At 34.8% G+C, this 27,549-nt stretch overlaps 3 protein-coding genes and 1 non-coding gene across 6 annotated transcripts; 1 reads left to right on the plus strand and 3 right to left on the minus strand.

The window, feature by feature from the left end:
- The first annotated feature begins 1,483 nt into the window (after nucleotides 1-1,483).
- LOC122585669 (tetraspanin-6-like) lies at nucleotides 1,484-2,844 on the plus strand. Its single transcript, XM_043757798.1, has 3 exons — nucleotides 1,484-2,090; nucleotides 2,165-2,481; nucleotides 2,658-2,844. Exons 1-3 carry the CDS (start codon nucleotides 1,599-1,601, stop codon nucleotides 2,695-2,697), a joined length of 849 nt encoding a protein of 282 aa, XP_043613733.1. The 5' UTR covers nucleotides 1,484-1,598; the 3' UTR covers nucleotides 2,698-2,844.
- Nucleotides 2,845-3,416: 572 nt separating this feature from the next.
- On the minus strand, nucleotides 3,417-15,053 carry LOC122585665 (probable E3 ubiquitin-protein ligase ZFP1). 3 transcript variants are annotated; one of them, XM_043757793.1, is made up of 8 exons: nucleotides 14,968-15,027; nucleotides 8,759-8,878; nucleotides 8,028-8,182; nucleotides 6,780-7,421; nucleotides 6,026-6,558; nucleotides 5,125-5,223; nucleotides 4,315-4,452; nucleotides 3,417-3,749 (listed from the first exon to the last, which is right to left on the minus strand). In XM_043757793.1, exons 3-8 carry the CDS (start codon nucleotides 8,122-8,124, stop codon nucleotides 3,624-3,626), a joined length of 1,635 nt encoding a protein of 544 aa, XP_043613728.1. In that variant the 5' UTR covers nucleotides 8,125-8,182; nucleotides 8,759-8,878; nucleotides 14,968-15,027; the 3' UTR covers nucleotides 3,417-3,623. The 3 variants fall into 3 exon arrangements, with proteins under 3 accessions (XP_043613728.1, XP_043613727.1, XP_043613729.1); XM_043757792.1 differs by lacking the exon at nucleotides 14,968-15,027 and adding an exon at nucleotides 8,977-9,319 and having other exon boundaries at nucleotides 8,759-8,890; XM_043757794.1 differs by lacking the exon at nucleotides 8,759-8,878 and having other exon boundaries at nucleotides 14,968-15,053.
- Nucleotides 10,153-10,253, minus strand: LOC122586202. Its single transcript, XR_006321908.1, has one exon. It is a non-coding gene; the product is annotated as a U6 spliceosomal RNA (small nuclear RNA).
- Nucleotides 15,054-16,955: 1,902 nt separating the features above from the next.
- LOC122585664 (G-type lectin S-receptor-like serine/threonine-protein kinase At4g27290) lies at nucleotides 16,956-21,395 on the minus strand. Its single transcript, XM_043757791.1, has 9 exons — nucleotides 21,332-21,395; nucleotides 20,760-20,826; nucleotides 18,873-20,087; nucleotides 18,598-18,747; nucleotides 18,340-18,497; nucleotides 18,008-18,218; nucleotides 17,686-17,923; nucleotides 17,434-17,584; nucleotides 16,956-17,355 (listed from the first exon to the last, which is right to left on the minus strand). The coding sequence occupies exons 3-9, from the start codon at nucleotides 19,771-19,773 to the stop codon at nucleotides 17,068-17,070; spliced, it is 2,097 nt and encodes a 698-aa protein (XP_043613726.1). The 5' UTR covers nucleotides 19,774-20,087; nucleotides 20,760-20,826; nucleotides 21,332-21,395; the 3' UTR covers nucleotides 16,956-17,067.
- Between the last annotated feature and the right edge of the window lie 6,154 nt (nucleotides 21,396-27,549).

The raw sequence follows: 27,549 nt of genomic DNA on the forward strand, positions 1-27,549 counted from the left end.
TTAATATTATTTAAATTTTTTTGTCTTTTTAGTGTACAAATCTATATAAATTGTATATTTTAGATGAAAACGTACAATAAAAGCAATTTGTTTTATAAAAGTTTTACCAATTTTAACACCTAAAAAATATAATTAGTTAATAAGAAACATCTTTATATTTTAGTTTCTATATCATAAGTTTTTTCTTAAAAATCGAAACTTAAGTCTATAACATAATAAACTAAAAAAGTAAAAAAAAAAATAATTAATAAAAAACCGAAACAAAAACCAAAACCAATCCAAACCGAACATGAAAACCGACAAAACCGAACCGAACAAAAACCGAATCCAATGGTTTTGGTTTTCTGAAAACTGAATGTATCGGTTCGGTTTCGGTTTTAGGTAAAAACCGACCCAAACCGATCCATAATCGCCCCTATTATGTACGTAATATGTTACCAATGGTATTTGTTAATAATGACTTTCCTGAACTGTATGTAAATATTTTTCTGTTTTATTTTAAATATTCAATTTTGACTTTTGAATTAGTCTTTTTTATAAAGAAAATTTGTACGTTTAAAATTCAATCTATTTATATATTTTATATCAAATATTATACACAACAAACAAAAATATTTATGGTTAAAATTGAAGGAAAAAATTTTTAAAAGTCAATCTATTAATTTAAAATGAAATGGTAGGATTATTAGCGAGACTATTGTTATGGAAGCGAAGTACCCTTTTTTTTGCTTTTTTATTTTTGTAAGTTTTTTCACTTAAGCAAGTAAGTAGATATCATTGAATATCTACTTTTAATGGTCATGAATTCAATTTTATACCATAGTGTGTACGGAGAGGTTAAAATGTAGATGATTTTGGCCTTACCTAAAGTTAAGATGTAAGGTTCTCTCTAAAGTTGCATTCGAACAAACCCTTGAATTTTGTCTTGAGAAGCAAGAACATATAATTTCATGATTCAGCTCAATGGTTAAAGGTCATCCCTCATTCAAGAGGTCTTGTGTCCAAGCCTTGGGGAAGACATAAGAAGCCCATTTATAAGAGTTTGACTTGGGTATTATCCAAGTTCAAGTTTGGAGGCAGGTTTTACCCCTATTAATCGTCGTGTCTTCAGACAGATTCATAAGGAGTTTACCCTCATCGGGTATTTTAAATAGACATTTCTACTTCGAGTGAGCTCTCTAGCGTGGACCTGGTTAAAACAACGTATGTTAAACCTCCCGCTGTCGATTTACGACACGAAATATTTAACGAAATTCACCTTAAAAAAGGAATAAGTAAAGTAAAACCCATAGTCACATCCTTTTGTTAAATTCATATCACATATATATTGAACTCATATGATGAAAATATATTGCGCATTATATTACTTGGAGCAATTTAGTCATTTTCAAACTTATCTTTCATGAAATTCCTTTTACACTTTATCGTATATAATGAACCTTTATGTATGCCTAAAAACTTGAGCTAGCTAGCTCATATAGAGCCCCCTTACTTGTTCTCAATTTACAATAGGAGAGCAAGTTGGCAAACAAGTGTATATATATAGTAGCAACTAGCCAAGCAAGCAAGCAAGTAATTAAACAAAGACAAAACCAAACATGTCAAGGTTTAGCAACACTGTAATAGGACTACTAAACCTGTTCACACTCTTAGCATCAATACCCATCATAGGTGGAGCCTTATGGATCGAAAGAAACAGTGCCACCTGCGAAAGCTTCCTTCAAACGCCGCTTCTAGTCATCGGATTCATAATCTTAATCGTATCATTAGTAGGTTTCATCGGTGCATGTTTCCACTTGGCTTGGGCATTATGGGTTTACTTGGTGGCCATGTTGCTCTTGATCGCGGCGTTATTAGCCTTCACGATTTTTGGGTTCATTGTGACGGGAGCAGGCGGCGGTCAGGCCATTTCGGGCAGGTTATACAATGAGTATCACATAGGGGATTATTCACCATGGCTAAGGAAAAGAGTTGAAGATCCAAAATATTGGATGACCGTAAAAAGTTGCATTTTGGGGTCAAAGACTTGTAGGGATATAGTTAACTGGTCACCAGTTGACTATTTGACCAAGGATATGTCACCCATACAGGTAAAGATTTTTCTCCTTTCACCGATGAATATCACCTCCTTCAAAAATAATCCATTGTTATATGTTTTGTATAGTCAGGATGTTGCAAGCCACCTAGTGTATGCAACTACGAAATGTCGACAATGATGGCTCAAGACTTGGACTGCTTCAAATGGAACAACGATCCAAGCGTATTATGCTACGAGTGTGACTCGTGCAAAGCTGGGGTGTTAGAGAATATAAGGAGGGACTGGCGAAAGCTCTCAGTTCTCACGGTTATTATGACGCTTCTTCTTATTGGCATATATTGCATCGGTTGTTGTGCCTTTCGAAACACAAGGAGGTCCGAGACGGATTACCCGTATGGTGAAAACCGAATGTCTAAAGTCCGACCCAGATGGGATTTCCATTGGTATGCATTTATCATATCTATCTCATTATCACAAATGAATCTCTTCATTAAATTAAAAAAGAACCAAAGTATTGATTCTACAAAAAGGATATATATGTTTTTTAAGTACATGTAAATATTAAAAGTGCATATATCTTTTGTATATTAACATATACAAAACCTTTAAATATTTGCAGGTGGAGATGGTGGCATGAGAGAAGACATCAGCTTTATTAAAAAAGTAATTAAATCCATAAAATTAGTGCCTTTTTTTTGTACCTTTCTCGGTTCTTCTTCGATCATCCATGTTATGTTCTAAGTAATGGTTAATTTGTAAGCACTATCAGTTACAAAGAATCCTTATCCAAGGTTTTGCAAGCTCAATCAATCTCTGTCATATTTAGGTCGACAAACACTACACAACATTTGCCAATCTTTGGATAACACGTTGATTAATACGAGTAGGAGACAATATTTAAAAGTTGGAAGGTTTCTCATGTTTTTGTTTTTAACGGCTAAATATCATACAAAATCTATCTTAATTACTCCTAAAACTACCCCAAGTATTAAAATCTTCTCCATAAGCGGCATAAGCCTCTATCAAGTGGGCTATGCCCCACATTGACAACGGTTTCTCAAGTAAACGGTAATGAATATAGACAAGGTAAAATGCATTTTTATATTTTTAGATAACTGATATAATGCTGTAGTATATTATGGGGAAAATTAAAACAGTAATGACAAAAAGGCCAAATATAGATTTTATTTTACAACTTAAGATAACTGGAATCAGGCTACTACTTCTACTGAGATACTTATGAGGGACTAAACATTTTACAGCAAATTTCAACACGTTAGATTTTAAAAGGACTGCTAAAACTAAACAGGTCTAAAACATGTCCTGGGATGTAAGCGTCCCTCTTTATCCAGATTATATTCGAATGAGACAACACAAGGAAACAAAATCATATGAGGAGGTTGGATTCCTGATATCATTATAAACTATTGCATTAAGCTTTACACGAAACTAAGATAACCTTGTATGAAATAACTCAAAGTAGTGATACAATGAGATTCCTACACGTATAAGTCATATATATGCACGAGACATGTTCATAACTACAAGATAGATAAAGTGATAATGCTAATTAATTCTGATAACTTTAGCATTCAGTTTTGCAGATGGGGCAAACTTTCTTCAGCAGCAACCACTTCTTAATACAATCTACATGATACCTGTGCACACATTTTTCCATTCTCCCGACCTTTTCACCATTCTTGTACTCTTCCTGTTAACGTCATTTAAGATATAATCACATAACTGAATAAAGGACGAAGCATACCAACCACGTAAAAATGACCATCACCACATAGTAACTTTCTACTTGTTGATTATTTTTGACACATACCCCTACGGGAATTGAAAAGTTTGTGTTAGACTATTCTACCCTTTTGTACATTCGTGTTATATAAAGAAATATTAGGAGTCAAATCAATTTGATAATCAATTGCCTAAAGTACTAATGCAGCTAAAAGCGGGTCAATCAGAGGGTTGGGTTAGAGTAACGGATCAAAAGGGTATTAATTTTAGAATTGCTCTAATTGTGTTGACCACACTCAACAATAATCTATTTTACTGAATGAAATAATTTGGGAGTTTCAAAGGATTTGCACTTTATGTAACTGTTTCATGGATTTACTTTGGCCTGTTAGCGATAATACAGAACCCGAACTACCCCCCATGAGTAAGTGGGTCCAAATTGCCACCAAGCTCTAATTGCCATATAGAACTATAATGAGGTCACCATAAAAAATGTTGTTCAGAGTAATCTAGGGAAGATATGCAATACTTACAAGACAGATGGGACAAGCGGAATCATCATGATTTTGGTAGGCCGAATAGTACACTTGTTCCCTTAAGCACTTCGACATCCCATCCTCTGACAAACCAGTGTTCACAATCCCTATGCTCTCCTCGAGAGCAAGCAATTCCTGTCAAAATCATTAGAAAGCTCGCTTAAGAAAACAGAAGAGAAAGACGATGACAGAAAGAAACGTACAGAAACACACTTTGTTTAAACTATAAAATATCTTCTTTGTTTTTGGAAAATAAACCATATAATATGTTAATCTTCATTTTATTAACATTTCAATTGGGAAACTTTTGTGAACAGGTCAAATTAGGAACTCTGTCTAGGATGGTATGGATAAAAATTAGGATATGCATCGGAATTACATTGCAGAAGTCTAAGATGGACATAATAAATTGTTAAAAAACTTGCTACGTGGTACTCGAGCAGCCGGCTTCCTTGTTGCAAATCGGACTAAGTGGGGAATACCCGGATTGGAATTTCATACATAAATTTCGAAGTTATATGCATGACATGTTCATAGGACCAAACAAAGATTCGTAGCAACCTAGAAATATGTTACAAATATTAATACAATCACTAAAAAAACCAACTTTGACCAAGTTTTAAGCAATTTTGACCGTATGTTGATCAAGTTTGGACTAGTCCATTTCTTTTTTATATGCCCAATTCAGCTCAACTAGCCTCAGTCATGGATCTTGTAGCGAGTACTCAGCCTTGTAATCCGATTTTTGCAGCACTGTTCATAATATAGAAAAAGAAGGCGAAGAATCAGTGAGTAGAGCAAACATACCTCATAGCTCATGTCGTCAATGTCAAGCCTCATTCCTTGATACTGATCCAGAAAAACTCTAGGATTCTGATAAAAAGATGACTGATCAACGGTCAAGGTCTGCAATGAGGGAATTCATAAATTAGAACTTTAAGAATTCTCAGATGAGAATGTCGCTATTCTAAGAAAACGAAACCAAACGGAATACATTTTGTGAAGCAAAAAAAGGTGGTATTCACCAAGCAAAAAAAGGTTATCATTAGCTTATACATTGCTGTAATCATGGACAAACATGGAGATAAATGTATACAAAGATGTTACTGATATTCATCATCATATTTTAATGTAATGTCTTATTTATACAAGTGTAGTAGTACATATTTAAACCCTAAAAAGTATCTGGAAACTCTATAGCCCAATGGGCTTTGGGCTAACTAGCTGTTAGGTATTCTAGCAAATGTATATACTATTTTTAAGAAATTAAAGAACATGAAATTTACATATCTAATAACCTTTTTCATAAAACGGTAGACGCCTAATGTCCCAATCAATAGAGGTGCCAATTTGAACGCATTTACTTATCAATGGGTCCATTTTGATTTCGTTTTATTTCAACAGGTCAAACAGGTAGTAAAACTTTATAAATAGCTTAAACATGGGTTATATGCTTCAAACATATGGGAAGCAACCCAGAGTGTACTTTTAAAGCATAAATATCCTAAATCATCATATCTAAAATAATTAGTATTTCCACTTAAAGTGTATTTGGACAAAACAATATGTCCATTCAACACAACCTGACATGACCAGTTTGATCCCTTCCCCAATCAACCCACTTTCCCACCATTACAATCTATCTATCATGTACACAAGATAAATATATAGCATGTAACTGTCCTTTAAACAGATTAGAACTAATTACCTCATATCCCAATCCATGATGAACACTGACAATAGGTTGGAGTCTATCAGCAACTATTCTTGACCTTGTGCTCCTGTAACCACTGTCCCGTCCAGAATAACTTGGATATCCGCAAGATAAACTCTCCAAAGATAACTGTGGCGCATTTGTTGAAGAACTACCAATATGTGTATGATTACAGTAACTTGGACCATTAGTATGCAAAGGAGGATGGTAACTGTGTCCATCTCCAGTGAACTGAGAATGGGAAAAATGAGGATGTTGTGAGGAGGAAACATGACAATATTCCGAGGAAGGAACACAAGGATGTGGTGAAGAGAAAATATGAGGATGTTGTAAAGAGGGAACATGAGGATATTGTAACGAAGAAACATGAGGATATTGTGAAGAAGAAACATGAGGATGTTGTGAAGAACAATGTTGGGAGGAAGAAACAAGATTTCTCCTAAATGATGAATGGTAATAGGCCTCAATACCAACAGAGCTCCCTCCGGGATGAAAGTGACTTGCTTCGTGCCTCGGCCCATTAATATCTGCTTTTCAATAAATAATTCTTTAAAAAACTCAATATCATGGGTAAAGCTGAAAGTCTAAAAATTTTAGCAAGAATGACTATAATGTAGCTGTGACTTCCTTAACGAAAAAACATCCAGCAAACATTATATGTGCCTACTCACTAGGAATCTAGTATTCATGAGCCAAAAAGTTCCAATATACCTAATTTTGGTTAGCAATTAAGAGAAATAAAATTTACCTGGATGTGGGTTCCTACCATGAGATGTAGCAGCATGTGGAACAGGATTCCACTCTTGACTCACCACATCAGCACTTAGATTGACAGGGACAGAGTAGCTTGTGGAGTGCGTTGCTGGTTGGTAATAATGAGACCCGTAGCTTGGTACGTAAGTTCTAGGCATGCAAGATTCTAACTCAGATCCACGTCTTCTTCTAACATTCCTCATCACATCTTGACCATCAACCGAGAGACTAGATCTCCCATTGGAAGGCAGACTGTGACAATCCCCAGCAGGTTTTTCAATTAGCATCTGAGATCTATATGAGCTTTCTGCACCATAATAGCTGCTAGAGCTACTTCCAGATATAGCATGGCTCTTCCTTTTATATGATACCCTGTTGTCAGTAGTAGTGTCACCTATCCTTGGGACATCATAATGAGTAGAATGATTATGTGCAACAGGATTCATTGGTGCCAAAGGTGTGTTCGCATTAGTTGATGAATGTGGAAGGTGGCTTTGTACTTCCATTCTAACATATGACGAATGACGCTCGTGGGATCTGCCAACTAAATCCCACACAGAATTTGAATGTACTCCACCTCTGAAAGTATGATCCACTGGAGCGACACAGGGACCATTATTAGCGGCAACCGCCCTCACTGAAATATTGTCAGTTAATAACAACTCAGGTACAAAATAAAACTGATTGACTTGAAACAAAAAAATCGTTAACTAAAGGTAAAGGCCTAAAGATAATAACATTAATACAAATCACTTCCAATTCTGATGAATATAAAGAATTGAAAACAATTGCACAGATACAAGATCATAGTTCTGATTAAATAAGATTTTTGTTTACAATGAGGTCTTACTCTTACCCACTTAATCTGATGGTCTAACATGTTACATAAACTTAAGTTCTTCAAAACCAATTATACAAAAACCTCACATTTTGGTTTAATTATGTAATGTAAACTAGAATTCAAACAATTGAATACTTGTAATCTAATACGACACTGATTATTTAAAAACAGAATTATGAATTATGGACAAAAAGCCTTCAAGGTCAAATATACACAGATATGTTTGGACATGCCCCCAAATAATTACCCTTTTGACCTATTACTTAACCCACCAATTAATTACCTCTATATGCTATCAGTAAAAAAATCAGAAATCCTTGTATCTGCTGAATTAGCATTGAGATTTACTTTAACAACCAAACAATTTGGATATGAATTCTATAGAAGAAGAAAATAGCATACACGTAGGAATGTAAGACTGCCCCGCAGGTGAAAGATTGTTAACATGTTGGTCAAACCCCGATATCATACACTGGTTAGAAATGTGTCTATGCCCCATCCCTTTAACAGAATTTGATCTCACTCCGTTGTAGGAAGAAGGTGGGAGCCACAAAGTTCTGCAAAGATATAACAAAAGTTTATCAAAAGCTCAAGTGAAAAATGGCATAAAATATTCGCATTTACATCAACTATTCACAAACAAGGTTAGCAGACGCGGAAAGCAACATTTAAATAGAAGTACAACCCGCTATATGTACGAATCAAATTACTGACGTAAAAGGTACAATTAGAAATGAATAATAGTCTTACAAATGATTTTCCGAAAAAAAATAGTGTTCCAGTTTATTTAAGGCTGGCTTACAATACTTCATACTTTCCTTTTAAGATTTTTAAACAAATCAAGATATTAAAATCTACAGGCTATAGATGCTTAGCAAGAAAGATCTATGGCTGGTCAATGTACAAAAAAAAGATGAATAGCCCAAACATGTTTAGTGCTAAAGGCATGGAGCATTGCCAACTATATGCGAATATCCTTACAGATTTTAGATCTCTAGACCTAAAGCACTTGTCCTACTTTACGCTCAAATCAACAAGCTAACCTCCAATTTGCCTTTTAGAATTTTAGGCCTAAAAGGCTAAAACAGGACTTTCATTTATCCCTAAAATAACTGAAGTACAATTAGAGTTACCTGCCGTTATGTTAAAAAACAGGTTTAGCTGATTTCTCATGAAATACATCTGCATGAAATTCCAGGTAAAGAAGATGGCAAATAGGGACACCCATCCGTTTCAGAACTGTCAACTGTCACCTAATGAATCATCTGAAAACATTTTTAGCAAATTCAACCAAATCAATTTCAACAATTTCTGACTCAAGGCTCGTCTAGTTACTAGAGCATTTACCCACATGCAACTCCATGGTAATAGCTTTCACCTAGTTGGTTGTTTATATTTAGCACAAACCACCATACGCACAGATCCTAATATGTTAATGAAAACACGACATAAATCAGATAAATTAGTTTCTCCTCAAATGTATATGCGCAATTAATAGGATGCAAGTTTTTCTTAAAAAGCTAAACTAGAGAACTTGTGACCTCATGCAAACCAAAAGGTCACATAACTATCATCCAACGGTGGCAGCACCTCTGGACCTCTGGCCCTAAATAGGACTCTTATCGTCTATGAGAAGATACCGAATGAGCCCGGGTTTGTATATAGGTAAGCATGTCATTTAGCAACTAATCTTGTCATGCCAATAATCATAAACAAGTTGGACAAGAGAACTTATTAAGAAACAATCATCAGAAAAGAAATAAACTTTATCAGAGAAGAAGCTATTAATTGACCAGATTCCTGTATATATAAGAGGTAAAAGAATAAAATCTGAAGGATACTAGATTTATAAGACCAGAAATATACAAGATTTTGAATGGTATGATTACATGTTTACCCCTTGGCTATACATATCTTGTGCCTTCAGTTGTGTATTAACTATAATATTTTTCTCCGTACCTTCTTTTGACAGCACAGTCTGCCTTTAGAAAAAGACAAGACTTTGAAGAAATGGAAATTTTCTTCAGAAAAGAATATTAGAATGAATGATGAGTTTCAAATTCTGGAAGGCTTGCAACCGGTTCTTCTTGATTGTTTTAAGCAAAATGCAACATATCCCATTTCAATATATTACCACCTAGTAAATTGAAAACCATTTCAATGTAAATGTATCGCATAACCACTTTATCAGATTACAATCTAGTTGAACACTATGTTTATTCTGGTAGGTAGGAATTAGAGTAGAAATGTTGTTCTATAACTATAAAATATGATAAACTATATGCCAACAAGACTACGATGAAATGCAACTTAAATAAAAGCATCAGCAGACATCATACCGGAAGCAATTCCACTATAGGCAGAAAACAGTAGTTTCATATCTACAGACATTGCAAGCCATGATCTCCCATTGACTAGAACAAGAGGGATTGTCAAACTACAGGTGGCGAAATTGGTAGATATAGCTCACTCAACCGACTTTTATAAGCATGAGATACAACTGTTCAGCGTTTTTCTTTTCTAGAAAAAAATTTGGGAACATTTCTCGATTTGTGGGTTTCATACTTCTGCGGGGGCATGCTAATTTTCTCTGTATCGTTCCAACTTTATTAGAAGTCCCAAAGGGACAACTGTTTAGAGTTTGTGGAACAACTAGATCATAATTACTAACCACGTGACCAATACCTGCTTTTCCAAGGCATGTAGACTTTCACTTGAATTTATAGCAAAATTGCATATGTATTACTCACCATTAGATCTAGAACCTCTACAATTACAAGAATATGTGGTATCCAATCAACTTAGGTATTCATGTTAAGTGAAAGTATCATGTAGCCTTGTTTGGATTCATAAGTAACTCCTGAGGAACAGAGTTGTCAATTAACCCCTTAGAGTCAGAGATCAGTAGATGCATATAAACTACAAAACCCACAACCCATCAGTAACAATACACCCATCCAGATGCTTCATTCTATTTCAAAATCCCAATAACTATAAGAAAGAAAGTCCACCTCGCAAAGTTACTTGTTTCAGCCTTTTAATAGACCAAGGAGCCAGAATTTTTTGTTTTTTTGCAACCGATTGCCAATTAGGTTCTTCATTAGCATGAAACCATAATTTACAGAAAGGGAACCATGGATGCCACTCTTACTCCATAGTGCATCGTAATTCTGACATTACAACTGACCTCCCAAGTTCCAACCATTAAGGCCTTATGAAAATTAGTACCCAGACCTCCTCCCAACACATGATGAAAGACCAACATCATCATCATGTGTCTGCCCTCTTCTGGTAGATAACCCAGAATCTTAATATATAGTGTAGACTTCCATGATCTAACTACCTCGCTTAAAGTTATCATCTTTGGAAATCCAGCTGTTGCAATGAATACAACCTTGTTATGGTTTCAATAAATTTGTTTACCCAATGTTGGATGTAAAACCTGGGACACCTTAAATAAAATATTTGATAAGAATAATCATCTTCCCAAGCGAAACCATGATTTATAGTAGAAATCATAGTTTACATTTCCATTTAAAATGTACCCAGAGAAAATATATGACATGCACCACCTCTTGAACTATTTCCCTAAACTTGCCTCAAAGTGAAGGCCTGAGCACAAGGTTTGGACTGCATGCTAAGCCTCCACCCTTTAGGTAATTTTTTCATGTTGTCATAAGTTGTGGCCCAATGGGTACAGGGTCTATATGGCATATCAGAAAAGAGAAACTGGTTTTCTAGAGCTTCACTAGATATACAAACTTGTTATTGGAGGGGCATATGAATCTTGATACGAATAAAGTACTCAAAATGAAAACTTGCATCTGTTGCTCAATATAGGAAAAAAGTGCCTGCAATGGAATGTCATATATGATTCAGACAAAGATATTAGAAAGGCCAGATCACTCTTTACCATTTGTAGCTCCTATGAATAGCTAAGAAATGCCAGCAATATATGCATAAATTCATTCTACTAAACTACTATAATTATTAGGTGTACCAAAAGACGAACTGTGATGCAACATTCTTTACACCAAAACTACGTAAGCACAATAAATTTGTGCATGCTTCTGTATGTGAGAAAAATCTGTAAGTTTCGAGTATACTCACCAGCCAGCCTTGATAAGAAAGACTCACTATATGGAACTAGCTAAGCTGCTATATGTATTATGAGCAATAACCACACATCATCAACATCACTGCTGCTGCAGACCTCAAAAAGGAACAAACAGCTACCAGCTTCTAAGGCCTCTCCCTATCATGACACCATCTTACCCTCATCTTCACTACCACATCAGCTTTCTCTCTTCAAAACACACCCAAAAACATTCCTCTCCCTATCACACCCTCATCCTCGCCTCATCATCCACTTTTTTATTATTTCCATTTTATTTTACCACAAAACTATATAAAACTATTATTTTTATAAAATTAAAAACATTACACTAACAAAAACTAAGCATTACACTAACAAAAACTAAGCATTACATTGAAAGTGAGTGCGCTTTCGAAAGTTTCAACTTTTCGATACCCTCGCTCGTCCTTCCCTTTCGATTTTTCGCTGAGCTTCGACAACGACCACACACAACGAGACCGTGCCTATGTCGTCGTGATTGACTAGGATGATGATGAGATGTCAACAAGCGTATAGGGAGAGGCCTAAGGGAGCTTTAAGTTCACAGCCTACATACGGACAAGGCAATTACATTCGCTTGTTTCTCCTCTCTCTTAATTATGATAATGATAAACACACCTACTGGCCAACATTGGAAAGACTAACTAGTAAGGATACTCTATTCATAAAAGAATTATATAATAAATAGTTGTACAAATATACAAGTACAACCTCCATGATTGGAAGACTAATTAGTAAAACCCCTCTCTTCGTAAATAAGTACAAAAATAGTTATACAAATATAAAACCTCCAAGGTTGGAAAGGCTAATTACTGAAGCCCCTCTTTTTGTAAAAAAGTAAAAAAAAAAGAAACCAAAATACAACCTCCAAGGTTGGAAAAACTATTTAGTCTAGTTCCTCTTTTCATAAGTATAAAATTAGTCATACACACCTTCATGGAATAAAGATCGGTCACGCCTACCACCAAAGGGACAAATTTTATCCTTTTACTTACGTACTATTCTGCATAAGCTGAATGTGTATTTAACTTTTATTTTAGATATCGTCAGTGATTAAAAGAGAAAGGGTACCACCTAGAAATATAACACTTGGCCATACCTGCAATATTAAAACCACATTTCATTCTTGAGTGTGCTTAAAACATAATTATTATTTCCATAAGCGCTTGCTCGAAACTCTTAGAATGATCCATACAACGAAGATCATCATCAAAAACCTAATCTTTGTTGAAGAACATACTACAACCACTGTGCTTGAACGTGTTGAAGGATCTCCAGTGTTTTTGTTGCATGCATGGAGATCAACATAGTACCAATGAAATCATACCAAAACAATCGTTCACATGAAAATTACTATCAAAATAGACACCTCCCAACTACAAACTTTAACAAAACAAACCTATGAGATCAAATTAATAACGTTGAGATGACAATTTCGCAATGGAACTGTAATATGAAGTCCATAAACTACCAGATATAACCAGCCTAAGCATCTGAAATAAAGTCTACACACAAAATAAACAAGAAACTAAAGTGGCTCCTTTTTATAATTAGGTGATCATTTAAACCCCTCAAAGGATATCTATATTTAAATCTATCAATACCATTAAATAAAGCAAAGGCCTGTCACTTTAAGGTTAAGTAACACCGATAGGAAGGCCCTACATCACCCTCTTTTCCCAACCCAACAAAAAATGGCGTTACCCATCATTGCCCCCGTAAGCTTTTTATCCGAACATGTTATTATTCCAATACTAACTTTAAATTCAACATTATATATAAACTTTGGCGGAACGTACTATTTATAACCTTATTGCAATCTAATGCTGAACTGATCATATTTTGTTAAAAAAACATAGATATATGGAATGAAAATTATGTATATCATGTCGATGTATCACTGTAAAGCGTCTCAGCTATTTCACTTTGACCTTAAATTATCATACTCCGCACCACATTGAATGCAACGTTAGCAAAATACAAGTGTATCATCACATAATAAGTATTATAATTGCAATACAATCTTTAATACCATCATTTGAATTATTAAAAAAAGTGTTGTTCAAAAGTGTAACTAGTACAACTTTTAATAGCCCCCTATGCCGAAAAGGACCAAGTTCGTTTCCCCAATTGAAGTGTTGAAAAAGTAAGTGTTTATTTGAAAAAATAACTTATCAAAAATCCATTCGCCTTCGTTGCATACTGAGCAGGTATTCGGCTAATGTATGATCTACCGAGATATATCAAACTAGAGCCAAACATATATGCACTATAATTATGATCAAGCAAGATATACATATACTAATATAAAATAATCTCTATACATATAGCATATATGTGTATAATATGTATAGAGGAAAGATAAGTATAGTACATATGAGAAAAAAAGTACAAAAGTAGAAGTAACAGCCGTCCGATCAAAGATTTCTACGGCTCAAATCAATCTTCTTCCTCCTTCTCCGGACAGCAGCCTCCACCTGCTTCTTCTCCGGCGAGAAAACCACTGCCACCACCATCATCTCCGACAACCCCAACCACGGCGCCGGCACCACAGTTTAGAACGGATGAGGGCAACGCCCATCAAATCTATACGATGCGTCCCTTGACAACCAGTTTAGAACGGATGAAGGCAACACCCGTACCGTATCCACCCGAAAACGAACCTGATTCTCGCTGGAACAGTCGCCGGAGATGTCTCCGGAGGTGGTGGCGGTGGTTGTCTCGCCGGAGAAGGACGAAGAAGGAGGTGTGGCGGTCGCCGGAGAAGAAGGTGGTGGTTGGCGTCCGGCAGTCTCACCGGAGAAAGGAAGAACCTTATACTTTTTAACTTACATATATTAAAATTCTAACAAATATTAAAAAATGGGAGATTTTCATATATGTCCCAATTTAAAGACTTAATTACATATATGTCCAAAGCATGCTTTAAAAGCATTGTATTTATGCATTAAAAACTTACACCTAAGGCATATATGTAATTATGTATATAAAATGGGATATATATGAAATTTTCCCAAAAATGAATATGCGATTGGTTCGCATGTCAGGTAGCCTTATATTCACCTTTCCCATATAATATAAAAACAAATGCACACAAATCCCAACAAAACCTTCTCAACACACAATCGAGACTTTATTGTAAGATATATGTATATATAATAGAATTGGAAAGGAAAGACGAAGAGATGATCGGAAAGAGAAACGTACCGTCGGTGAAACGAAAACAGAGTCGCCGGTGATCGAGGACGATTGAATTTGGAGAGAGTATGAGAATTTGCTACTACTTTTTCTTATTTACTTTTTCCTTTTCGTTTTTGGAGTAAATAATGGTCGATTTTTATAACTAATTGTGTTTTTCATCCCTGTATTATCACACTTTTCACAGTTTAAACTTTTCATCTATTGCATTTTTGGTGTCAAAGGTGTGCATTTTTCGAAAGAATGGTCCAACTTAATGATTCTGTTAATTATCAACCGTTAATTTGCGAGGAGCAATATCATCTTTATTGTTTCTCCATCACACATCTTCATCCCCAGACATTTTTTTACCAAACACATACACATACACCCATATCTACAGAGACGGAGCCAGAAATTTTTTTACGAGGGGGCAATTTTAAAAGTTGTTTGTCATACTCAAGATTTATATGTACGAAAACAAGTCTCGAGGCGTTTTCCCTTCGCCTCAAGAGGCGTAAGCCTTGAAGCGAACCAAGGCGTAAGATCGAGGTGATAATAAAAAAATATATAGAAATTATATATCTAATATCTTATATTTAAAGAAAAATACTAAACATCAAATAAAGTTCATAATCAATCAAATAACATAATTTGCATTATCTCCCAAGTCATAATCTTCATGGACCGAATCAATCAGATATTAATTGCCAATTATTTAGTTTAGGATATCTTTATATTAATGGATCGCCCGATATTAATCGCACATATTATTGTATTTATATTAATGGATGTTTAGAGTATTTTAAGTCAGGATCTGCCTCAAAAAATATATAATTGGCTCCAATATTTGCCGCTAAATAGATATTGGCTCCAAATTTGCCGCTAAATAGATATTGGCTCCAAATTTGCCGCCAAAAATAATGTTAGCCTCCCCCCCCCCCACCCCCACACAAAAAAAACGCCTCTTGCGCTTCTATACCGCCTCATCTAATAGAGTCGTACGTACCAAAAGTTCACCCTTAGGCGCCTCCTCATACGCGATACATGTACGCCTCGCCTCAAAACCGCTTCTTTAAACCATGGTCATACCCAAACAGTTCCACTGTAATGTACTACACATTTATATACCCAAACAACAAAAGTTTTTTCTTAAACTATACTTCTTTTTTTCTATTAAAAATCAAAACAACACGAGTTTTTTTAATCTCTCAATGAAAAAATCTATCTTAAAATTAATGCTCGATGACCAATGACATCCAAATAATAAGTTTATGATAAGTTGACAACAAAGGTAACATTTGTATTTAATTTCTACTTATTTTTTCTTACTTTTAGAAAAAAAAAATTACAAATATACCATAAAAATTACAAATATACAAAGGCTATTAAATACTTAAGCTTAGGTGCCAGACATTTACATATTAATTTTTTAAACCATAAAAATCATGGGAGTTCAGACATTTATTCATTAAACAATAAATAATAAAATATTAGTATGTAAGGGGTTCCACACCTAAGCTTAGGTGTCGAACAACCTCATATTCTCTTTTCCCTATATATATAGGGGAGAAGGAATATGAGGCTGTTAGACACCTAAGTTGGGTGAAAAACCTTATTGGTTTTTATATCAATCTCTATACTGTTTTATACTAGTAATTCAACGACATAAATTAAGCCCAAATTTTGATCTCACTACCAAATACCTTGAACCCATTGATGGAGACATTCCAGAATTACAAATTCGTAATTGACATGTTAAGTAAATAACTAACTAAGTGACCGATGAAACCTAAAATCATCAACATGACATCCTTCCAAAAAAAACAATTCAATATCTTTTGTGTGTGTGTCGGGGGGGGGGGGGGGGGGGGGTCAGGAGATTCCATGGAGCAGGGTCCGGAGGTTGCGTCAGGAGCCTCCATGGAGCAGGGTCCGGAGGCTACATAAGGTGCCTCCATGGAACATCCATGCTCGTGTCCAGAGGCTACATCAAGGCCGAAGCCTAATAACCTCCATAAGGTATAAGAGATATTATCATTCATAAGCTATTAGGGAGATCATACATCATCAGGGGTGGGGTGGAAACGCTAACATACATTTTAAAAATATCTCTGCCTTAAACATGTGCTAACGAGCATACACGTTTGTTATCATGTATTGTTTAGATAACAAAGGAGGCTGAATTTCCTTGCATCTCTCTCCAGTGTAAAATGCAGGTTGTTTAGGTTCAGGCAACACACTCTCACTGACCAGCATCGAAAACACTGACAACATAGTCGGCCTATCTTCAGCATTATTCTGCACACATAACAGTGCAACATGTATTGATCGTACTACGTCCGGGACGATACACGTGATGCTTAAACAAGCACTCATAAGTTCAATACTTTTATTGTCGTTGTGGAGTCTCCATGCCTACATCAAACAAGACTCAAATTTTGAGATATGCTAAAAATGTTTGATCTAAATAAAAACACTTACAACTTTACTTACATGTCCAAGAAGGTTGTCGCTATGGTCTTCGTGAGAGAATTCTCTGTTTTTCTTTCCACTGATTATCTCCAGCATCAGAACGCCAAAACTAAATACGTCTGACTTTACAGAGAAATGCCCGTGTACTGCATACTCGGGAGGAATATAACCACTGCAAAATAAAGTCACACCTTAGTATCAAATCGAGTTTCACATTCCTTTTCTAAAATGTTTCTACGTTGATCAGATGGACCTCAAGTTATGGGTTCTTACTATGTTCCAACCACCTTCTTGGTCTTAGCAATGGCATCACAACCTATAAAGGTTCTAGCAAGGCCAAAGTCTGATATTTTTGGATTCATGTCCCTGTCCAGCAAGATATTACCTGCCTTTAGATCTCTGTGGACAATCTGAAGGCGGGAATCTTGATGTAGATAGAGAATACCTCTTGCTATCCCATGTATAATCTGAAAACGCTTAGGCCAGTCAAGCATAAAACATCTAGTTTCATCTGCCAAAACACAACTACTGAGTTGTTAATAAACTGTATCCTTCAAGTGTGAAAGTAAAGCAAGTATGGCAATCAGATACAAACCAAAGAGAAAAAAGTCCAAGCTTTTGTTAGCCAAGTATTCATAAATCAATATCAGTTCACTATTACGGATGCAGTATCCAAGAAGCTTCACAAGGTTCCGATGTTGAAGCTTGGCAATACAAACGACTTCATTTTTGAACTCCTCAAGCCCTTGTTGGGATGTTTCTGAAAGACGCTTCACAGCTACTTCTTGTCCATCTTCCAGAACACCCTAAAACATTGAAAAGGTAGAGTTTATGATTACTTAAACTCTGAACATTTTGACATTTTCGGCTCATGATACTGATAACAATTACATCCTATTCAAGAAGCATTAAATGGGAAATACATACCTTGTAAACTGGACCAAAGCCCCCTTCTCCAATCTTATGAGAGGTGCTGAAGTTTGCTGTGGCATTGGCTACTTTACGTAGGCTAAAATGTTGTATACTATCAAGCTGTTCCAAGCACATACTTCTATCACTGATATGAAGGTCATGCTTCCACTTACCTATATTTTCCATCATTGTTTGTTCCATGATTAGTTAAAAGCTGTATCATATGAACATGCATCATCTTCAACTATGAAAATAATTTCTAGTTCACGTTACCTCGTCCTCTCATGCGATGCCTTTTCTTTTTCTTTTTACAGGCATATGCTAGTGCACAAAGAAAAAACACAACTGAAGAAATTGACAGGAGGATAATGAAGATTCTTTTCCACTCATTGGAGACAGACTGGATGATCACACGACCTTTCGCTAAGAAAAAGGATGATAGTTGTTAAGAATTTTATCACACCAACTAAATACATAATATGACTATGCAATAGACTTAACGTTTTTGTTAAAATTAGCATGGACTATTCTAGAAGAAATATGTGTACCTTCTAAGTCCGAGGCATCCATTCTTATGTACAGGCTTTGATTTGTATCATACTCTCTAATATCAATCAGCTCATGAAACCATATTAAGCATCCATTTCCACCATTTCTGATGTCTAAACTTGCATAAGCTGTACACAAACAATTCCTTTTGCATGCCATCTCACATTCTCCGAGTGTCATGCTGTAATTATATGATGACCTTTGTGTATCTGGTACTTTAATACCAGTAAATTTCTGAAACCCATCCCCACAATTCAATGGCTTTTTGTGCTTACACCCACTTGACCAATCAGATTCACCCCATTCTTTTGGATTTATCGGTTCAAAACCTTCCATACAACTACAAGGGGGATGCTTGTTGATGCTACAGCTTGCGTAAGGACCACAACGTGCAAACTGACTACAAATATCAACTGCAATGTCTTCATACACAACCCATTTTTTAGTTCGCTCAATCCAATGCAAAATTAGTGTTTTACCATCCCATGTCACAATTATCCTCGCCAGAACGGAACTTCTAAGCTCAAATTTATTGTATAATCCATTGTGATTAAAATCATTTTGAATTGAGTAAATTGAATTTGGTGTGCTAGTAGGAAAGCCACTAAACCCGAGACCATTCCATGGTCCAACTCTCGATAATACTGTTTGACCTTGGCACGTAAAATGCTGCGGATATCCATCTGTGAACATTCTATGTGTATACATACCAATAGAAGGATCATCAGGGCTCTTCCAAGATTTTAGGAAAATCTGTAAGCCCGTTACCAAATTCTTCCCAAATCTCATACCTGGTAGCAGTGTGTCACAAGGATAGTCAAAACTTTGCCATATAAGATTTTTGTTGGTGCCATTGTGATCCAAAACAACAAGATTTCCAGTATCTAGAAGCTGCACCATCACTTCTTGATTTATACTGTTTCCCAATATGGTCGAATTGGATGACCAGAGCACCTTGTTGCCACCACTGAAAATCTGCAAGTTTCCCTCTCTGCTAACTTTGAAGATCCCTGATGTATCGTTAATTGGCGTCTCCCTGTTAGCAACCCATACGACAGTACGGGGTGATATTTTCTTGTACCAAATCCCCAAGTATCGGTTCTTGGATTTTCTGGTGCTAAAAAATCCAAGTTCATATGTCTCACCATCAGAAACAATTGTTTCGCCATCTTTGATAGCTTGATTTGCAGATATGGTATCAAGTGCCACACAATCTAATAGCAGTAAGAACAAACCAATTAGCATGAATGTATGCATACGATGCTTCATTGAGATGCAACTCAAAAGAAAGATATATTCGGTACAAGGACTTTGGTTTTTGCTAAAATGAATAGAGTATACATGTAGTAGAATTAGTATTTAATAAAACGGAGTAGTTATATTATGATGATGAATATGATTTATGGCTGTCAAACACCAAATGGCTCTCAAATTCAATGTGGGCACTCCACTTTTTCCAAAAGAGAAGGGGATAACTTTCTATCTTATGTGGGACAGCATATGGGACCTGGGTTTTCTAAAGAAAATTCATCAGTATGCAATACATGGTCAAAGAAAACATTGAGATTGAGACGCATCAGAAAATCAAATTTAACATATAAAAAAATTGAAAAGGCAAAGGCATTGACTGGTATCCTCTTAAAACCACGAACAAGTCTTAAGTCAATGTTAGGTGAATCTTTAATTCTTTATCAGTTCAGTTTTTGTTTTCTATATTAATGTTAGGCCGAAGGTCCTCTTATGGAGCAACCTCTCTACCTTAGCTACGGGTAAGGCTATCTACATCTCACCTCCCCCATAAAAACATCAAATACGGCATTGGGTCCCATAGACAGTGTATAGTATTACTTTACTTTTAATGTTATGCATACAAAATATATTCTTACAAGTGATGTCTCGAGTGAAGCAATAGCTTTTTTGAGCAGCAAACTCACAAACTCCATTGGTCTTCACCTTCATCCCGATGTTATCCACATCATCACATGATAAGTATTAAAAATGCAACACAATCTTTAATTAACATCATTCGAATGATATAAAAAAATGGTTCAAAAGTCTAATTGGAGACAAAAAGCAATGTCTGCTATGCCGGAAAGTAGTAAGCTTTTCCAAAAAAGTCAGTTGATTTTAGACAGAAAACTTATCAAAAACTATTCATCATCGTTAGGACATTGATAACGTATTAAGCTAATGTATGACCGACCTACTCACTATAATTTCGACCACATAACATTAAAGTATCAAACATTCAAACTATAACCAAACATATATACACTAAAATTGTGATCAAGTAAAATACATAAATACTAAAGTGAAATATTCTCTATTCATGGATGCATATATATTATATATATATATACAATACAATATAAATGCATACAAATGCTAACAAAACCTTTCCAAGACAGAATTGAAACTTTATTGTGAGAAATATTATATATTGGAAAGAGGGAGGTACCGTCGGTGAAACAAAAGCAGAGTTACCGGTGCCGGTGATCGACGACGATGGAACTTGGAGAGAATTTTGCTACTACTTGTATTATTTATTTTTTCCTTTTGTTTTTGGAGTGAAAAATGTGCCAGTAATAATTATGGCCTAAAAGTTTGATGTTATTTACATAGCTGCCACCATGAACAGAACCAAACGATCTTGTTATAGGTAAAGTTACAAGTATTTTAATCCTTGAATTAAAATCAAAGGTTAAGATTCAAAGATACTCTTTGAATATTGACCCTTAAATTTAAATCAAGGGTTATGATTACTAACTTTACCAATAAAGTTACTTGTAATTTTAGAGGATCCTTATCCTTAAACGACATGTTTTTTACTTGCGGATGAAAGATGTACAAATAAAGTTGTTTTTTGGTGTTACTTTTATTATTTTATTTGCTTTTTTTTTGGTTCATTTTTTAAAAGAATAAAGTTGTTTTTTGATTTTTTTTTTTAATATGAAAAAGAAAATAAAATAATAAAAAATAAATTGATAATTTAGTTGATTTTTGGTAAGGGTTTTTATGGGGTTTTTTAAGAGATGGGTCATGGGACTTGAAGTTTTTAAAAAGCTCTTTTCGAAAATAAAAACCTCATTTGGAAAAAAAAAAGCTCAAAAATTTTATAAAATAACAAGTATTTTAACTTTGGGCGTTGCCCCAGGAGACATAACGATACGTAAAAGGTAGATCGTGTATACATAACAATAAACATACTCTAGTTGTTGGTGGGTGATTGTCTAACTGTTAGAATCATTTAAAAGAAATAATTAAAACCAAAAAAATGAAATCTAAAAAATAAAGCATTTTTTGACAAATAAAAAAGGTTTAAAAAGTGAGCCTTTTGCTATAGCATAAACAGGACAATATACTGTTATTTTTCTTTGTTAGTTTGTGGGTACCTGGCTAACGACCGGAGTAAAAAGTATATCTTTTTTAGTTAAAAGACTTATGTAAAAAAAAGAATATATTAGTTAATAGAAATAAGGGGGAAAAAAAGAGAAATAAAGACAACAAAAAAAATAAATAAAATTTTTTTTTTAAAAAAAAGGTTGAAAACATCAGCATGACGTCATACTGACGTCAGCATGTTACTGTAGCTAAGAAGAATGTGAATTGTTATATATAAAGGGGAAATCTAATTAATATGCAGAAGTGCAACCCTAAAAGATGCATCAACAAAGAAACTTTTAAAAAAAAAAACGTGTTGGAGTAAATTCAATGGGATTTAATAGATTATCATGGGTTTGATCCGTTGTTTCATAAAAATAGAATACTTAGCTGCTATTTTATTTGGTATTTTCTTTTATCAGTTAGAAGCTTTAGAAATGCTTGATTTTAATGAACATGGATTGGAGAAAAGCCGATAACAATTTTGTGTTCAAAAGAATGATTTAATGTACTAAAAAACTGTTGGGCATTATGTTTTTAGTGAAATGTTTATTTGAAAATTAAAATTTATGTGAAAATTAGAAAACTTGTCAAAAAACACTGTGATCTGAATCTAACACTATGTGTTTTAATTGTGTTTTCTTTATTGTGTAATCAAAAAACACATTGTGTTGAGTTTTGAATCACAGTGTGCTTTTAACAGCGCGTAAAAATCAGAAAACACATTGTGTTAAATTTCGATCACATTGTGTTAAATTCCAATCGCATTGTGTTTTGGTCAGCTTTCTAGTTTTCACGAAAATTTTAGTTTTCAAATGATGACGACCTATGTTTTTAACCGATAAAAATACCCTAAAGTGTTACTAGTAAAATTGGAAGCATCTTGACCCTTAGATTAAAATCAAAGGTTAAAATTTAAAAATTACCAATCTTAACTGGTTTTAATCCAAATGTATCTCAACTTTTTATTAATAAAGTTAACTTCTAAAATTAGAAGATCTCAATTCGTTTTTAACATGCATTTACTGGGCAAACTCAATGTGCTCTATACTCTCTAGTCACTATATATGGAATTTCGTTGTTAAATAGACTATACACCTATTTCTACATACGTAACACCTTGATCAAGCGGTCAACAGGACCCAATTGCAATGGAGCACAACCTTGCTCAAGTTAGCTTAAAGGAGAATACATTTCTGAATTACAAATTCGTATTTAAACATAACCTGAAATTCTTTAGTGTCTAGTAAATATAGAACAACTAACTAATTGATTAATGACCCTAAAATCAACATCGACATCCTTTATAAAACTAGTTATACGATGTTTACATAAGCGAGTGTCAAAATCCTTATTTTTTTTAATGTCTCCTTAAACATGTATTCTTTATATAACGTAACAAAAGAGACCTGATTTCCTTACATCTCTCTCCAGGCAGGTTATTTAGATTCAGGCATTACTAATTAATTAACATCATAACCACTAACAACATAGTTGGCCTATTTTCAGCATTATTCTGCACACATAACAGTGCAATATTTAGTGATCGTAGTACTTCTGGGACAATACACGAGACGCGTAAAGCACTCATAAGTTTAATACTTCTATTTTCTTTGTGGAGTCTTAATGCCTACATCAAACCAAAACTCATATTCGGAGTAAAAGAGCATGATCTAAATAAAATCACTTACAACAATATATACTTGCATTTTAGTTTCAAATCCTATTAGTTGAGAATCTAAATCGAGTATAATCCTATCTCTATTAATGACTTATACCTAACCCGTTCGTCTGCTTTTAGTTATTTAGGTCATTTGATGCTACTTTTCTTTTTTGTTCTCGGGTGTTCTCAGTAGACGGTGTCTAGAGGACTAGGTGTATAGGTTACCTGTGTCGTTTTGGAGCGTTTTAGCGAGTAGACTAGGATTAGTTTGGCTTTGCGGCCTAAGGTACTTCGCTACGTAGGTTGTTTAGAAATAGTTTAATCCCTTAGTGTTTAGTCATTTCTTACGTATAGGTATGGTTGTCCTGGTGGTTTGTCCCTCTTGTTTGAGATCCTTGCTGAAGACTTTGTGTATTATGTTCCTACATTCTATGTTGTTTTTTGCGTATTATGGTTCTTAGATTTTACGTACTGTGCTTAGGTACTTTTAGGCCGTACGTCTGCTACTATTCCCTACTCTTAATGTAGCCATACCCAGCGGACATGTATATCGTCTTGGCATTTTCTCGGTAGACAGGTATAAACACTTTACTCTTTTTACGGTTTTTACATATGCTTGGCCGGAGGTCCTTATGGAAGCAGTCTCTCTACCTTTGGGTAGAGGTATGACTGTCTATAGCTCACCTCCCCCATACCCCACACAGAGATTGAGTACAGTTATTGTTGTTGTACCTAACCCGTTCGTCATATATGCACTCAGGAGGACCAGTGGCAATGGAACACAACCTTGTTTAAGTTAGATTAAACAAACGTACATATATATACAAATTAAATCATATATAAATATAACCCGAAATCTCTTAACATCAAGTCAAAACAACTAACTAGCTAGTTAATTGATAACCCTAAGATTATCAACAGGTCATCGTTTAAAATCTTATTCAATATCTACAGTAGCGGGAAAAATGAGAAAACCCTAACATGTGGTTTAACATGGGATAAACACATAAAATAAAAACGAATTTTGGTCACATTATCATTAATGAAAATGATCTACCATAATTAACAATAGAAACCAACTCTCATCTATTGTTTATTATACTTGATACAAAAGAAATTTGGTCACATTACCAGTCATTCATGTAATTGGCCACTGTTATTAATTTAGTGTAATTAAGGGATTTGATTATGACACTTGGATATGGGTTTGGAGGTACGGGGTATACGCCCATTAAGTGAATGGCATCCCGGACCCAAAAGCATTATAATAATTGATGGCTAGTATTGATTTTGTAATATCGGATTGACAATATTTGATCACATAATAAAAACGTTTTTCAATGAAATCTGCGTGTGAAATTTACAAGCATGACAAGTTTGAAAATGAATTGCGTAAAACATGGAAGAGCAATATGTGCAGTAATTTTGAAAATGAATAGCAATTGTAGGCTAGCAACTGTGGACAATTGTTTTCTCTTATTCACAATCACACTCATGGTGGAAAAGCCAAAATCATTTTCTCATGTTGTCATGGAAAAGTCATATTTCATGATATCATATTATGTGATCTAGTTTTTGTTGAGTTATATAACTATTTATCACATCAAATCACAAAGTACGCAACGGAAGACAAGATCTATGCAGTTTAATTAATTAACCAAAGTATAGAATATGTACCTTATAATGGAGAGATTGAAACAAGAACAAGGTTTAAATTAACCTCTCTACGATTGCACACTTAACGTTGGAACGTATGTATGCTAGTACTTGATAACGAACAACCCTTTGTTTAAACCCGAAAACCCTTTTTCCTAGCTAAGTGAACCAAAAATCAAAACCCTTTGTGGGTTGGTTTTTGGCCGAGAGAAGGAGAGAGAGAGGAGAGAAAAAAACCCTTTGGATTTAATTGTATATCAAACAACTAAACATAGGTTTGTATTTATAGGCTTGGGAAACTTAATGGCCAAGTCTAAGGGTTTTGAGAACCCTAGTCGACCGTCCCCCCCCCCCAGAACATTCTAGAGGGGTTTCCTAATTGTTTCCTAATTCCAACTCTTCTCCGTTAAGTCCGTTAGTTAAGTACCGTTAACTTTTAACTCTTTTAACGGACCTCCGTTAGTTTTTCGTGATCAAATTAATTAATAAATTACATTTAATATATTAATTAATTTATTGTTACATTCACGTTGAGGTGTGACCCCGTAGGCTTAAATACTTTCCGGACATACAATCATTTTACGTGATCATATTCTAACGGTTTTAACATGTGAGCTTTTCAACTTATAAATATATCCATGCAGAGTTGCATAAAGATATAGAAAACACAGAGAATATACGTGCATTGTTGTGTTCTCTCTATTATAACAATCTTTTGGGTGTCTTAGAAAGAATTGATAAATGAGAAAATATATACAAAACACGAAATACTCTTTAGTGAACGGGTTCTTGATTTCTGCCAAAATCTTGACCATTACTCTTTGTATTATCCCAAAACAAAATTCGTGTAACCCAGGCAGATAGGGTCGAATTGTTGTTTTCGGAAAGTGATATCATGATACAAAGAGATATCCGGTTATTGATTTCTTACCCTTGTAACTTGAAATTCCCCAACAATCGAAAACAACAATTTTACTGAAATCAATGGCGTCTATGATGAAGCATATGACTACTAATTTCTCCAAGCTCGATAAGTTTGAAGGAATGGATTTTCGTAGATGGCAAAGGAAGATGCACTTTCTCCTCACCACCATGAAGGTGGTTTATGTGCTGAGTACTCCTTGTCTAGAAGATGGTGATGATGCTACTGTTGATCAAATTCGAAAAAGGGGCAAATGGGAGAATGATGACTACATTGCTCGAGGATTAATCCTCAATGGTATGTCTGATGCTCTTTTTGATATTTACCAAAACCATGCTTTTGCTAAAGGACTATGGGACTCTTTAGAGACCAAGTATATAACTGAGGATGCCTCTAGTAAAACGTTCCTTGTGAGAAATTTTAATAATTACAAGATGGTCGATTCTAGACCGGTCATGGAACAATACAATGAGCTCATTCGCATACTTGGTCAATGCACACGACATAAAATGAATATGGATGAGACTATTCAAGTCTCTAGTATCATTGATAAACTCCCTCCGTCGTGGAAAGAATTTAAGCATTCTTTGAAACATAAGAAGGAGGAGTTAACTCTTGTTGAGTTGGGTAGTCATTTGCGTATTGAGGAATCTCTCAGGGCGCATGATATTGACAAATCAAAAGGCAACAATGTTGGTGGCACGTCTTCAGTCAATATGGCGGAACATAAAAAATCCACCGGATATAATGACAAGAAAGGGAAACGTAAGCATCAATGTAACACCCATCATTTAAAAACATGGATTTCCAAAAACTTTTGCCTAACGGCGTTAAAAGAAGCAAAATTAACTTTAAAAGTCCAAACCACTAAAATCTGTTTGGTTTATTCAATAAATGGTGTTACTAGCCATATCATCAAAATAAGTCTAAATGAAAATCCATCGGTTGCCCAACATTAAACAACCGAGTACATTATCAATACAAGTCATTAATATTTAAACATAAAGCAAATGTCTAAAGCGAGCAACCACTATGGGTAAACTATAGCTAGCTT

This window comes from Erigeron canadensis, chromosome 1 (genome assembly GCF_010389155.1).
Source record: "Erigeron canadensis isolate Cc75 chromosome 1, C_canadensis_v1, whole genome shotgun sequence".
NCBI classification, from domain to species: Eukaryota; Viridiplantae; Streptophyta; class Magnoliopsida; order Asterales; family Asteraceae; genus Erigeron; species Erigeron canadensis.